Consider the following 16,129-nt stretch of genomic DNA (forward strand, 5'->3'; position numbering starts at 1 on the left):
CTTTTCCCAATTATTTCAGCTCCTTCTATTGTTCAGAAGGAGTACAACAGGCCACCATCTTTTTCAGTGCCTATCTGGAAGCCTGTTGGGAATTCAGCATGAAGATACTGCCTACATCAGGACAACCACTCTTATAGTTGCATGGGTGCAAGCCCCTGTAGTAGACACAATCCACTCCAGTGCAGCAGGGTATTCTGTTCTATATAGATTCTTATACCATGCTCATCATTGTAGCATCAGAGTATCTAAGCTACACTTTGTATAAAGTGTGCCTACATTAGGGGTTTGCTCTGGTGCCTGAAAACCTGGTGAAGGACTTGTTCCTCAAGTTCTCTGCTAGTGTCGGCCTGGAGATCAGGTGTCTGAATTCTCACACGATAGAACAAATCGCTGTTTGTTCACGTTTGGTTTCAAGAAAACCATCAGTTTTGTAACCGGAGATCAAAGAGGCTTTCAAAATAGAGGGCATCTTCCTCCCACCAGCTCTTAGAAACCAAAATAAATGCACGACACTGGCAGGATTCACACACTTGGTATTTACGTACTGCTCCTGTTCTACCACGTTGATACAGTAAATAGTTAATCCATTCATAGGATTTTAATCACATTTGCTGTAATCCTTCAATTATAACTAGAGATCATTACTGAGAAATCTTTAACTTGATATGTCTGTAGTGCCAGAGCAGGCATGTGGTCAGATTCAGTTGATATTAATGGTTACACACCCTTGGAAGCAGGTGTAATTTACACACTAAGTGGGGTGGCATGAAGAAAGCAACAAATAGAAAGATGTGAGGAGTTGTAAAATGAAGTAGAGAGAGGTAGGTGAGATCTCAAAGTTAGGATTCTCTTCTTGCTGATCCAAATGTTTGGGCTTTTCTGTTACATTTGTTTTTTTCTGATATCACATCTTGAAATGTGAAAGTTCATGCAGAAAGTCAAAACTATAAATAGAAGTGTAATCATTCAAACTATTACAATTAATGTCTAATCAAACAGTCCACACCATGCTAAGATACTCCTGAAGACTGACATTAAGCATTTGGGTGTATTTGCTGGGGTAAAGAATACTTCTGAAGGCAAGCTATCCAAATCTGGTGTAGGCCTGGACACAATGAGAGGATTTTCACAAAATGCGATTGCTGAACAGAGCTTTTAACATTTTACTGGATTCCTCAATATCCCCCAAGTAGACCTTAATGGAGCCCATTAATGATTGACTTGGAAAATACAATTACTACCCTACTCTGTGGCTTATGCCATAATACCTACATGTATTGCTTTGCAGTGGTACAGCCATCCCCACTGCTTTTAAAATATGTCCCCCTCCATTACATGCCCCATCTTCGGCAGCCCAGGAGGCGAGAATCTCAACCTGGAACTTTCAGACGACAAAAATCACTGCCGTCATTGCTCCAGGTCAGGTTGCTGCACTACTAATGTTTTTGTAAGTGACAAGTGCAGTCTACACACAAAATAGAATAGGCAGATGCCCAAGTGGGACATGGTTCAGGACTCTTAAGGTAGCATGGGGGTTAGACTAGATGACCTCCTGAGGTCCCTTCCAACCCAGATATTCTATGATTAGAGAGGACTAAAAGATAGGACATTAGTCATCCATTAACAAGACCTCAGCTTCATACATTAAAAAAGAAAACTTAAGACTATGGCAAATAATTAATAGTATTCTACTCTCAACATAGATCCTATAGACATGTGAAATCTAATCTATACACCACTTAATCACTGAAAAAAATGCATAACTATGTCACACCCACAAATTAATACATTGTTTAAAGATTATTGCCGTGATGGGACCAATAAAGTCAATATAAAAAGGTGGTTTTATTCCAAGTATGAGGACTAGCATTTCAAACTCTGTATTTTAAGTTGCAAAAGACAGACAGTTTTTATGTCTGTAAGTTAAGAATTTGGGAGCATCAATGTTGAACACTCCATTGTGTATGAGGGGTAGCTCCACGTATAGACACTCAAAAGCATCACCACTGGCACTATGCTGATTTGTTTTGAACAGTCCCAATCAGGCTTCGATACATACATACCTAGACCAATATTTTCCAACCTAGTTTCCTAAAGTTAGGAAGTTTAAATACAGATTTGGAGTCTAAACAGAAGCAGCTTGATTTTCAAAGGTGCTGAAAACCTGCAGCTCCCATTGAGAGGTCATTGAAGTGCTGAGCTCCTTTTATACCTTTTCTAAGGGATAACATCCGTCTAGTTCCCACAGCATAACACCTGTTGATTCAGTACTCTCACACACAGCTAAACCATCTAACCCCTCAGAATTAAAACTATGAAAATTTCCTGCCTTCCATAGTAAAATGCAGGCCAAGATACACTGAAGACAGAAGAAATTATTTCGAAGTGAAATAAATGCTATTGTAGCTGCAGTCAATTCGCCAAGTTTTTGGGGAAAAAAATCCAGTTAGAATTATTTAAGCAGTAGTGTGTTTTCTTTTTGGCCTCTCTCATAGAACAGCTCCAAGCATCACTGGCTAGGTGAAAGTCTGCAAGGTACAGGTTGTAAACCTAAAACACACCTGGGCACTGAGCTGAAAATTTAACAAACCTACCACCAAAGATACTTTTGTTACAGCTACCGCTTGGTCTTGCTGCTAGAGCGGGAAGTCTCTGAAGATTTCTGCAGAACTTGAACCTTGCTTCTCTCACTACTCCTATTTAAAAGCCACTTCCCTTCAAAAGAGCCAGTATGCAGAAAAAGTAAGAAGAAATGAAACCAGGCTTACCTATACCCTACAAGATAACAGGGTGTCAAATAAAATTCTGATTTCAAAGGCAGTGATCAGACTCTTTCATTTGCACTTTTGTGACTGAGTTAAAAAAAGTGATTAGGCACAAGGTAATTTCATTTGCACAATGACAAAGCTAATATTTTGCCTCCATTGCATGATTTATTGCTTCCTGTATCATGGCTTTCAGGAGTAGTAAGTACCTGAAATACTAGCCAACAGACTGTATGGAGAACAAGTTAGGACCACCAGTGCCAACAGCTCCTACAGTGATGTGTGGGAGAGGCGAGAGAGAGTGCACAATCTATCAGACTGTAAATATGCTAGAAAAGAGACAAATGTAGCCTAGAGAACATCAAATAGAGCCTGGGTTAAGGGAGAATAAAGGATAATAGAGGGCTACAGGAAGGCAAGACAAATACATAAAATGTGCTTAACAGATTTGGAGCACTGTGCAGACATGGATCCTCCAAGAGAAAACATGGCATTTATTTCATGAACATCTGAGCACCACAGAATATCGTACAACAAAGCAGAAGACAAGGTTATAAAACAAGAAAGTAATAGAACTCTGTGCCTCTTGATAAGATCTGAGCCTCCCATTTCTAACTCTTCAGGGCAGGAGATAAACAGAACTTAATCAAGATACTGGAGCAGGATTGAATATTGCCAGCTCTGATCCAGTATGATTGTCGGGATTAAATTACATGTTCTAGGGCATTTTTGTGGCAGGCTGAATTTTTTTTTTTTTAAAACGTCAGGTGTTTGAAGCTGCTCAGATATGGGATGTTTGAAGTAACCCTGCAATTAAGGGTAGAGTGCAGGAGAGGCTGTTTGACAATATACCACATGTACATTACCATTGTGTGTGTAAAATATTTTAATATACTACAGTGCTGCAGAGAGCAGAGGGGAGGGAACACTGGAGAGGAAAGAAGGTTTAAAAAAAAAAAATCAAACAACTTCTTGATGGTAAACCAGGTTAGGCCACTGAACACAGTCTCTCAAGGGAAACAGTGGAATCACCCACCCGCAATTAGCGTATTTAAAAATAAACCACACAAAACATTAATATGCAACAAGGAATAATCCTGAATTGGCAGGGGGATGGAGTAGACGACATTACTGGCCTTTTCTTATCTCTAGATTCTGTGACAGTTTCCAAATTCCAAAATGCATGCAGCAGAAACCAGTAAAATAAAGACCATTCTGAGAAAATCTACTTACTGGTTATTTTGGATAGGCTTAAAATGAATTAAATAGTCAATCAGTGAATTTGTACCGCAGAATTAATGATATTTTTGCTATATACAACCTATGAGCTGCAGACCATTCCCTCCATTTTGTTTATATAAATGAAAAGAATGGCGAATTTTAGCTTTCTTTTTAAAAAGTTCACACAATTACATCTTTCAAATCAGGTGTTAACAATGTTTTACTATGCACTGACACAATGCTATAATTGTTTTTTTGTTTTTTTTAAGTGATCACTTGTTACTTTGATAGACTCCTCCTTTCAAGACTAACGTCTGTTTCTTTCTCATGATCATCAATCTCTTTAAGAAGTTCCTCCTTTTCCTGGAAGTAATTCCGGAACCATTCAATATGCTCAGCTTTTTGTTTAACACTTAGATATGGATTTTTGGAAAGCCCGCACGTCACTAGTTCCATGAAGTGGCGAATAGGTCCTTGCTTGGGAAAGTCTTCTAGGTATTTATCCAGAAAGATATGTTCATGAAATTCAACATCATCTTCAATACCTAGAAGGTGAATTGCAAAACACTGTTATATCATAATTTCAGTTTGTCTTGTCTGTGTTCACTAAGTCTTGCATGTAAATTCCTTCTAATTGGTAGAATTAATAGTTCAGTGCTGTACACAAAAAGAAAAAGTAGAATGGAAGAGGACTGTGGTGAGGTCCAATACCACACACTTTGACCTCTGTCCTCCCCAAATAGGAGAGATTTCAGTGCACAAGATGTCATGCCAACATTCACAACTCTTCATTTTCATTTTCTGTTTCTCTTTAAGAGGGCAATTTTTACCTAGATTTCATATTTGGTAATGCCATTGAAGCCTGACTCTGAAATCCATTTCCTTAGCAAAAAACCCTGTTCTTCCATTATATGCAAACACTGGTTTGTTATGGGCTATGAAAGCTGGCCTGCTAGCAATATTTTTTAAAGACTGAATTGAGCATTTACTTGTAATAAGAAATATACTGGTTGCATAACTTTGCAAAATGGTTTAAAGAAAAAAACACAAGGTAGTTCAAACGGAACAAGTCTACCTTTGAAAGTATTTGTTACTTGAATGAGTTCCATGCTTATATGTTCATTATATTTCACACAGTTTTAGGTATTTTACTATTAAATTTGAAAGAGGGAATATTTTCAAATACTTCTTTTAACTCTTTCCAGACTTTTGCAATCACAAAAATACAAATAGGTTGAGGTACACACAATTAAGATTTTGAAAGTTTTGTCAGATGTTACCTTTAGCAGTGATGAATGCAAAAATACTACATTAAAAAGCATTCCATCTCAGAGCTATGTGGCATAGTGGTTTGTTACAGACCTTTCACCAAAAATGCCTCAGATCAATCAAGCAGTGATTTTAGTCCTCTTTTCAGTGGATTTCACTGGTTTCTGCTCTGTATTTTGACACTAGTGTTCAAAGGACACACAAATCAAAGTGTAAGATGTTGAGGTCTACAAACTCAAATATGAATAGAAAAAAAAAAAGGGGGTTGTCTCAGAAATACCATGAGATTTGGCCATATTACCAATCCAGAAATCAAGACAGACTGGGGTCTGTGACTGCACAGATTTTCCCCCCCCCCTTCAGTTGATTTAAAAAAACCCAAACCTGTCACTAATTAATGCAATTATTTGATAAGGTATAAAATTAACTATCATGAATGCTGTAATACATTTGTAAAGACTGCAGAACAGTAAAATGTTGGTTTATAGATGAACTAGACTTCACTTTTTTTTTTAAACTATCGGTCTTAAGTTAAAGATCTAGTGGATATTTGCCTACATCCCAAACCCAGCAATTTGGCAAAATTAAGCCTAAAATGTTTATGCCAATGACCAGTACTGTAACAGAGATACTGGCAGCGTTATTTGTGGAAGCTTGCACGTCACATGAGTGTTATTAGTCCTCCACATAGCCGTGAATAAGCACTACAGTTTCCCCACATTAGAAGAGAACATTTAAAAGTATTTAAGTGATTCCAATACACCTAACCCTTTTACAAGCCAAAACCCTTAGAACCAGAGTGACCTATGATGAAAAACATCTCTGTACATTAGCATGGTGCATGCCATCTTAGTAGAACATAATATTGAAGACTGGAATTTTTACTACTATATGTAGGCTTAGAATCATAGAATATCAGGGTTGGAAGGGACCTCAGGAGGTCATCTAGTCCAACCCCCTGCTCAAAGCAGGACCCATCCCCAATTAAATCATCCCAGCCAGGGCTTACATTCATTCTTTCTTATATCATAGTAAAGAAAACTCTCTCTGCATTATCAGAAAGGTAAATACTTCGAGGTAATAAAATACAGGAAGTTTGTACCACAGAAATGAGTGCAAATTATTTAGATACTAACCAGGATATGACATTTGGCAATAACCTTAATCATCAAAATTAAAGTGAGATAATAAAGACAGACATATTAGTGTAAGGATTAATGGCATGTCAGCTTCTTCCAAACCTCCAGCAGCACAGCACTGTAGCATGGAAGTGTCTCTCAACTTGTATACCATACTCGCAAAGTTACCATGGTTTCTTTCCTGTTTTTCCTTCAGACACTGCAATTCCTGAAGAAGCTGGAAAAGGATGTCCATTTTCCCACACTGCATCATCAGTAATATGTGCAGTGTTTATCAATACCAGCTACCCATCACCTTTATCTCCCTTGTCCTTGACAAAGAAACCAGATGTTTCCCCCTTCCCAGAAGCTAACTTTTTCTTCACTGATCATATTGGCTTTCAAAGGCATATTTTCGCTGGGCTTGGAAACTCAAATCCACTTTGTGAATACTAGGAATCCTCCAATTATCACTACAGTGGGTTCCAATTCCCCTTTTCTCCCCCAATACTTCATGGTTTCCTGAATCAGAAAATCCTGATAGTTATTGTTCGTGATTCTTGGGTCCCCTTATTCCTGTAATCTGTTGGTCATAAAAGTCTGAGAAAAATTGACTGATTTGCTATTAAAAGAATCTGAACAATGCAACAGTGAAATACGGAGGCAGTGACTATTATTATCACTACTATTTATTTGTATTATTGTAGTGTCTATGAGCCCTACTCATGGACCAGGACCCATTGTGCTAAGCACTACATAAAAACACAGAAGAAAATGTTCTCATTGTAAGTCCTCTGTGTTCTATACACTCAATGAGTAGCTTTCCACAGAAGTTCAAGGGTACTTTTGGTAGGGTTCTATAGTCACTAGTTCCAAGTATAGATATTAAACCTGATCAGAGTTTTGGAAATGGGCAAATAAGTTTTTCAGATCTTAAAAAATGCTGGCCAACATTTTTTGCCCTTTTCTGCCCCCCCCCTTTTTAAATTAAATAATTTCTATTTTTCTCCAGTAATAGTGTTCCTTCCTAACCCCAAAACATGAGCACTTGCAATTTAGGAAGGAACTAGAAAAAATGTGTGATAGCTTCACAGTTTGGCATTTAGTTGAGCCAAAACCATTTAACTGGAGAATTACTGAAGCAGCTAACATACGACTGGTAGAACTTTTGCATATAGATGCTGCCAGACGCAATTACATGATTTCGGTTTGCAAAGATTTCCTTTAACCCTATCACTACAACCCTTGAAGCACTAATGATCCAGAAGTATTGGTTCTTCAAAATGAGGCACTTCTATATGGGAGAGAATCAAGATGCGTTTTGTCTTATTTACCCAGTGAGTTATTCAGAAGTTATGTGATCAAGGCATGGATGTACAGCTCAAACCATTTTAAAAAAGGACATGGATGCTCAAGAAGGACGCCTGAAAAAGTAATTGCATGTTTCTTCTTTCCTATCTATATTTTATTTAAAAGTTTAAGAACTCAGGTACCATTATAATGTTCCAAGTTGAACACATCTCTTCCCACAACAGAGACATTTTAATTTTGCTTAGGACTGTATAGCCACAGGCTTATCGTATATAAAAGGAAACCTATTTCTTGGTACAGAACTAGGTGATGGAATGTGCTGCTATTGAAGAAACAAGGATACAAAATCTAGAATTAGAACTGGTAATGAGTGCCACTTTTCTGTAAGGCTGTTAGAATTACAACAAATTTGGCACAACTTAATGAGTTTCCCCAAGCCTTCTATTTCACTTTGATGTACCTGATGTGATTAATGACATGTAAACAGAGTTGGTGCTTTGATAGGCCAATAAATTCCATCCTGATTTTTGCAACCTGACCTGTGATAAAGTTTGAAGCTCTCTGTTGGCATTTTCCACATGACCAATTTTTGTGGACAAATCAATAAAGATGCTTGCTTAACTATATGTGAAGACTCCTTGCTAATTCACTACCCCCAAACAACAGAGTTCCAGCCACATTACAACATCAGAAATGCCTTTGGCTATAGGGATTACAAGATTGCAAAAAACATGACTAGTATATATTTGGATTAGTGCACAACAGAACAGATAGATTCTCATGGAAGCAGTGATTAAATTCTAAGAAACTACCAAAACAGGTTGAGAACATTAAGAAACAGCTCAACCACATTATGCAATTTACAACTCTACACAGAATAGCAGATTTTCAAGGAGTGTCACCCTCCAGAAACCAACTTGTTATGTGTTATGTCTTTAATGATTTAAGACCACTGCCAAACTTTCTAGTTATTAAAATCCTATCTAAAGGATGTTCACACACTTTCTGTATATCTGTATTTCCTCTTCCATCCAGGATGGTCTTTATATTTTCTTGCTGTTTAACTTCACATAGAGATACTTCTATAAAAAAGGAGGAGGTTACTTATGTACTGTATAATGCATGTCCAGCCAGTGGGACGGTTGGAGTGGCTGACTGTTGTGACTGATTTTGCTTATGAAGCAGACAGGCCTAAGGGAACAATCTGACTGTAATATTCAGTAAATCGCTGTATGTAGTTTTGCTGTAGCTGTGTCGGTCCCAAGATATTAGAGTGACATGGTGGGTGAGGCAATATATCTTGGTGAGAGAGACAAGCTTTTTGAGCTCCACAGAGCTCTTCTTCAGGTCTGGGAAAGGCCCTTAAGTGTGTCACAGCTAAATACAAGATTGAATAGATAGTACATATTCTAAGGGACCATTCAGGATGAAGTGGCCTGTTAATATCCCTGTAGTAATAGGAGAAGGGGAGTTAGTGGGATACAGATTGTTGTAACAAGCCATAAATTCAGTGCTTTATTAAGACCACTTTTTTTAATGTCTCCTTTGAGGATGAGGACTGAGAGGGGAGATACACAATAATCACTTTGTGAAAAGTGTTCACCCACAGGTGACAGGAAAATATTAAGACAAAAAAAAAACACACTATATAAGTGCCTTGGATGATGAACACCACATGTGTAGGATCCCTGGATCTTGAAAGCTGTGTTGTGGGAGGTGACGATCATAGCAGAGACATCCATAACTTCACTGGACACTAAAAACTATGAACTTAATAAAGACACCGACTTTATGACTTATTATATCAATCTGTAATCTGTAAGATGCTATAGTAAGAGGTAGTATGTTATGTAGCTGGGTGACCTTTTGAGGGTTGGATCTGGAGTTAACACCAGTGAAAGCATTTAAACTATACCAAAAGGTAAATGATTTGTGGGGTTAGTTTCCTTTTTATATTTGGTTTGTTAACTTTAGAGTGTCTATAGAAGTAGCAGAAATTCTCCAGCTACAAAACCCTACCGAGAACCAGTGAGCTTGGTTGGATTTAAGCAATTTCAAGCCACAGCCCTAGACCTATTCAGTGATCACAACTTCATCAAGCTTCTTCCCCAACTCCTTTTAATATTTAAAACAGTTTTCCTTAAAGTTTTGATTAGGGTCTAATAGCAAAATTTCCAGGATGTCTTCATCTGAGGCTTCAGTAACTTAGGACAGCTTAAAGTTGCTTACTTGAGCAAAAGCATTAGTAAACTATTGTATGTGCTAGGCATACCTGAAATACATTATTAAAAAACTCTGAAGCATTAAGTTGGTGCTCTAATTCTCTACAAATATAAAGAGACCACAAAAGCTACAGTACACTTACCCGCTTCATTATTAATAGGGAACTCCCACAGTTTTCCCTCTTTTGTCCACTGGATCATCTCTTCAAAACCATTCCGAGGTGGCTTTTGATTTACTGCTGCAATCTGATTAGCAAGTTCCAGATCCCAGAGTGTAGGTGAAGACTCTAAATAAGAAAAAAATATATATATATACACATATATACATATATATATATATACACACACATATATACACACATATATACACACATATATACACACATATATACACACATATATATACACATATACACACACACACACACCCCAGACCTGTCAGTTTGCCAGAGAATTATTGACTTAATCATATTTTGTTTAATATTATTACACTTAATGAAGGCTGGTCCTTTCAGATATACATATTTTAAGTTGTAGCTATTAATACCATATTTCATGGTTTGCTTCTGCAATGAAAGCCCACTGAATTCTCAAAGGACTATTAAGCTAGCCTACTGATCTGTCAAAATTGCAGCTAAGTTATTTTAACCCCTTTTCCAAACATTAATAGGAATTAACTTTTTCCATTATGTGACAGTTTTTCTGTTTTTGACACATTTTGGCTGCTTTTTGTTAGTCACAAGTTTTTATATTTAACTCAAATTCTGAACTTGGTCTATGCACTCTTTATTAAAACACAAGAGGACCTTGTTTAAGGGATTTCCTGGTATTTCATGATTATGCTCTCATTCAGCAAGGCAGCCCACATCTGCAAATGCTCCCAGTTGTTTACTATGAACCTCACCCATCTTGTTTGGTGGCCCAGCTTTTCTGTCAGTTGAGATTTTTGGAAGCCGGAGTCAATCTAGCACACAAGACAGAGAAATCCTGACTTCCCATTTATCTCACTACCTTAAATGTTGTCCTCCTTCATGGAATATACCTTAAATAATCTCAAGACTCACATACTGTCTTATGCCCACAATAAATGAGACTGTCATAATTAATATTAAATGATAAAAAAATATTAACTATACTCAAGGACATGCACATGACTGATCTGAGTAACTATTATATCACTATAATGCTCATCCTCCCACACCCTGTTCCCTCCGTGTTTGCTGTCCCCCAGTCAGACATCGCATCACCCTATCTAAGATTACACTGTAAATTCTTTGAGACCGGGACTATGGCCTAAATTTTCAGAAGTGACTAGAGTTTTTGGGTGTCCAACTTGACATGCTTTAAAGGGGTCTGACTCTTTCAGATGTCTTATGCTGGATACCTGAAAAAGGAGACAGCCAAAATCACTAGTCACTTTTGAAAAATAAGGCCCATGTCTTTCTACCTCAATTGTGAAGTGCTAGAAAAACATATATATATTTGCATATAGCATTTAAGACACATAAAAAATACTCTATGCACATTTTTATAGATTATATATAAAAATTATAATTTTGCATTTTCTCAAGCACTCTCTTGAAAGATTAATTTTGAGGCAGTTACTTCTTCAGACAGTTTACTTTGCTTTCATAAGTGCTAAAAAAACTCCATTCATCTTTTCCATTAAACAGTCCTTTCTAAAATATTGTAGTATTCCCTCGATTGATCACCCAACCCTCCAACATCCTTGGAATTTGGCCAAAGCATTATATGTTATGAGTCCTATTCATTTACTCATCTCTTGGCTTCATATCTAGCATTTACATAACTTGCAGCAGGCCAATGCAGAGCTCATCTCACCCAGCGTTTTTACTCATTGACACATTCCTTCCTGCTTAATTTCTTTTCATTCTCAGGCACACAAAACAAGCCACTGCCCATCTACAACAGATGACGGTCCACTACATGAGAGCGAGAAGATGCATGGTATTTGGAAGCAGAGATCAGGCAAAAATGCCTTACAATAATTTTCTAACTGCAAAGACTTTTTTTCAAGAAATGTGTCCCCAATTTAATAATGGTTTGTCTAATTAACTTTGGTTTCAGTGGAAAAATTATCCCTTTCCATTGAAAAGCCTCCCTTGCGATGGGTTTACATTTTTATGTTGGTCTCTGCAAGAAAGCAAGCTGGAGTTTCCTAAAATGAAAGCTTAAGTCTTCAGAAGTCACATAGTTTATCAGTCACAGCCATTCTGACATTTACTATTTCAAATGTTAGTAGTTTAAAACAAACAAACTAATCTTTGGTCTTGTGGACCATATCAACTAGTTGAATCCAGTAAACTAAATTCTCTTTCTTTCCTTTTTCTTGGCTACAAAAATGGCAGACACACAGACTTTTCCACTCTGGAAAACATTTCTATTTTGAGGGTGATAAATTAGAAAACCTTTGTTCAAATTAATTCATACTTGGCAGAAAAATTCTGCCTCAGCCACACCCATCAGTTACCCATTTTCATGTAAATATTCTTTTGTTTGGAGAGGTTAGAAGGATACCCAAAAAAAGATGTAATGGAACATCTGGGGTTACAACATTAATTATAAAGGAATCATTGCTTCTACTTTATCCCTTAAGTATTATATTCTGATAATTTTCTACTAATCAATCTTCTTTAAAAGGACGGCCCAAAGTTTAAGTTTACAAACATGGTGTGTCTGTTGGATGCAAAACAACCTTACGTTTACCTTTATGGAACAGAAAACAGCATAGTGTAAAATGCTCCTTTCTCTACAGATTTAACAGTCTTTAAACAGTTTCTCCTTGATTTTCCACTTGAATATTTATTTTGAAATCCTGAATATTAACACTTGACAAGGAACTTGCATTCATAGTGGGTCTAAACAACGTTTTAGTTCAATATCTGCACTAATATGAGCTAACAAGAAGAAAACAAGGGGAAATAAGTTAAGGAATCAAATATCTTATTGGTATTTCCTCCTATTAAGGAAAAAATTGTTTTGCAATGAGACTTCTAGTCAATACAGTTGTGTAATATGGCTTCTGGCTTGAAATCTATTGTAGCTTTCCTCACTGCTACTGGGAATTAGACAAGGAAATGCTGTTAAAAAACTGAAAGAGGCATCCTTGTTGAGATCTTATGACAAACCCCATAAAGTTCCCTTGCTTTCAAGTTTTACTTGTGCTACGGTCTATTTATAAATTAGGGTATACATAAATAGTATATGGGTCTTTAAATAGTATGAATAACATTTGCAGTTCTGCTTTTTATAAGGCTGTGTACAAGCTAGTTCAAAGGGTTACTTATAAACAAAAACAAAACAAAAAAAAACTAAACACCAGTGATTATGCCTAAACATGCTTGATTCAACCCAAAATTTAACCATCTGAATATGTATTTTTGGAAGGGTAATTTAAAAGAATATATGTAAAATCAGAATGGGCAACATTTTTAAAATCAGCCCTTTTTTACTGACCTAATAATCTTACATATATACTATCTGGATTCCTAAAGGAGACAATTGCAGTATTCTGTTAAACAGTGCTCACATTCCATCCCAGAGGTGACTGCATTCAGTAAAATCAGCCGCTGCTTGACAATACGGAACACTCTCCTGTGAAGCCTTGTGTCTGAATGTGGGGATCCTGGTGGATAATCAGCTGAACATAAGCTTCTAGTGTGATGTTTGGGCCAAAAAGAGCTAATGCAATCCTGGGGTGCATAAACAGTAGAATCTCAAGTAGGAGCAGAGAGGTTATTTTACCTCTGTATTTGACACGGGTGCAACCGCTGCTGGAATATTGGTATTCACAATTCAAGAAGAATGTTGATAAATTGGAGAGGGTTCAGAGAATAGCCACAAGAAGGATTAAAGGATTAGACAACATGCCTTCTAGTGATAGACTCAAAGAGTTCAATCTGTTCAGCTGAACAAACATAAGGTTAAGGAGTGACTAAGTATCTACACGGGGAACAAATATTTAATAATGGGCTGTTCAATCTAGCAGAGAAAGGTATAACATGATCCAAGGCTGGAAATTGAAGCTGGACAAATTCAGACTGGAAATAAGGTGTAAATTGTTAACAATAAGAGTCATTAACCACTAGAACAGTTTACCCTGGGTCATGGTGGATTCATCATCATCACTGACCATTTTTAAATCAAGATTGGATGTTTTTCTAAAATATATGCTCTAGGAATTATTGTGGGGCAGTTCTATGGACTGTGCTATACATGAAATCAGACTAGATGATCACAATGGTCCCTTTTGGCCTTAGAATCTATGAAATGGCACTATGTGACATTTTAGTACAGGAAATAAAGAAGCTATACAATTGAAACTGCAGGGAGAAATTAATGGAGACAAGACTACCCAAACTAGGAGCTGGTCAAAGCTGTTGAACTAATACTCCTTGTCTTAAAAAACCCTAAAAACAAAACCACAAACCCTGAAATGGGCTCTTTACTGATCTGCAGAGAAGAGTGCCATCTACTGAATCAAACACTATTTCTGCAGCCTTGAGTTTTACACTTGATTGTAACACTTTGCAATGCAACAGTGCCTTTTTTCCCCCCAAAGGAATTCAGAGTATTTTTATAAAATCAGTGAATTCTGATTCATTGCCTACAAGTCATTATTGTACCCATTTTACAGAAAGGGAAACTTAGAGACAACTTAAGTGATTTGACCATTCAATGACAGTGGGGAAAGCCAGTCCTGAGCTTTAACCCCTAAATCGTACACCCACTCTGGCCTTCATTTTTGGAAGGGTATCCCATCCATGCACCAATCAGGCCTGACCCTGCATAGCTGGTAATATTTGTTGATATAACACAGTGATACAGCTAAAGGGTTTTCTGTTGTTTTTGTTTAAATAAGATTTCTGTATGTGTTTGAAGTTCATACATGTGAGGGATTATCTACACCAGGTAAAACTAGGCATAGTTTATCCAGGAAATCACAGCAAGGTTCTCAGAGTTCTGACAGTACACTTCAATCCTGTCCAGTTTCCCCTGTGACAGTAGTTTCAAGCCTCTTCGGAGCAAGATCTAGTGCAATAGTTTTGCAATATGGACAAACGTCTACTAAGAACTAGGGTAAACCAAGTATACATTTTCTACTGAGAAAATTTGGGGGAATTTTAGTGCTCATGGAAGAAGCACCGACAACACTGGCAAGTAGCATCACAGGTCGGCTTTACCACATAACTTTGTGTACGTTAGTCCTGATATAGGATCAAAAACTATTATTCCATAACACCGTGTAGAAGTCTTGCCTACCAAAGACCAGATTTAGACCACACATTAATTTATGACCAGGTTTGAAACCAGCAAGGTAGCAGCCAACCCCTCTCTTCCATGAGACAGCAAACTTCTCTATTTTTTGAAGAATTTCCTCCCTTTGGGTTTTTGTTGTTGCTTTTCCACTAACCTGCTTCAGGTGTCCCTTCTGTAACAGTGGGAGAAACAGGGAAAATATTAAGCCTCCTTCCTAGGTGAAGCCCTCTTCTATAAACAAAGAAGACAAATGATATTTGACATTTCACAACACAGCCAGTTTAAAATTAGGCTTACAAAACACAGAATATGCTTATTAAACTCTAGAACGAAAGTCAACCATCCCCTGGAAACAAAAAATACCAACATATTGACTATTCTACTAAATCTTTAGACTTGGTAACCAAAAGACAAAACATTGCATTTGAGTTACTGCTCTACAATGCAATTAATGAAGCACTGGAGCCAGACTCCCAACATACTTTCCTGTGAGGTAATTAGTATAATTGCCATTAATTTACATTTGATTTACTCCTATTTACATATTTAGGAATCTTAATAAAGTCAAATGCTATCAGCCCATGGTACCTTAGTAATAGATAGTTCTTAGAAAGTGCATTTCTTGTTTTTGTTTTTTTTTAATGTTTTTGTTCTACCACACAAAATATTTCACAATTCAGGAAAAAAGACAACAGCTAAAATCAAACTAACCCTGATTTATGAAGTAAACAGCCTTTTTGGAAGATTATGTATCCACCCTTTCCTCTCTGCCACATGACTAACACTCAAACTGTTGTGATAAGCTATCGTCTAAACAGTGTCATTTCAGGGCTCTCTTCTGGATAGTAAAATATATTTGGATTTTTTTTTTGCAAAACATCAACGTCACACTTAATAGGATTCTTTATTTAAAAAAAGAAAGATATTCAACGAGCAAACATAT

At 37.0% G+C, this 16,129-nt stretch overlaps 1 protein-coding gene across 1 annotated transcript in view; it reads right to left on the reverse strand.

Moving 5' to 3' along the window:
- Window positions 1–3,633: 3,633 nt before the first annotated feature.
- Window positions 3,634–16,129, reverse strand: part of MRPS31 (mitochondrial ribosomal protein S31) — a 37,417-nt gene continuing 24,921 nt past the window's right edge. The window contains exons 5-7 of the mRNA XM_073342659.1: window positions 15,341–15,417; window positions 10,050–10,193; window positions 3,634–4,531 (exon numbers count right to left, since the gene is read on the reverse strand). Coding sequence (XP_073198760.1) covers window positions 4,266–4,531; window positions 10,050–10,193; window positions 15,341–15,417 — 487 coding nt within the window. The 3' untranslated portion in view covers window positions 3,634–4,265. The remainder of the gene's footprint in view (window positions 4,532–10,049; window positions 10,194–15,340; window positions 15,418–16,129) is intronic.

This window comes from Lepidochelys kempii, chromosome 1 (genome assembly GCF_965140265.1).
Source record: "Lepidochelys kempii isolate rLepKem1 chromosome 1, rLepKem1.hap2, whole genome shotgun sequence".
Lineage (NCBI taxonomy): Eukaryota > Metazoa > Chordata > Testudines > Cheloniidae > Lepidochelys > Lepidochelys kempii.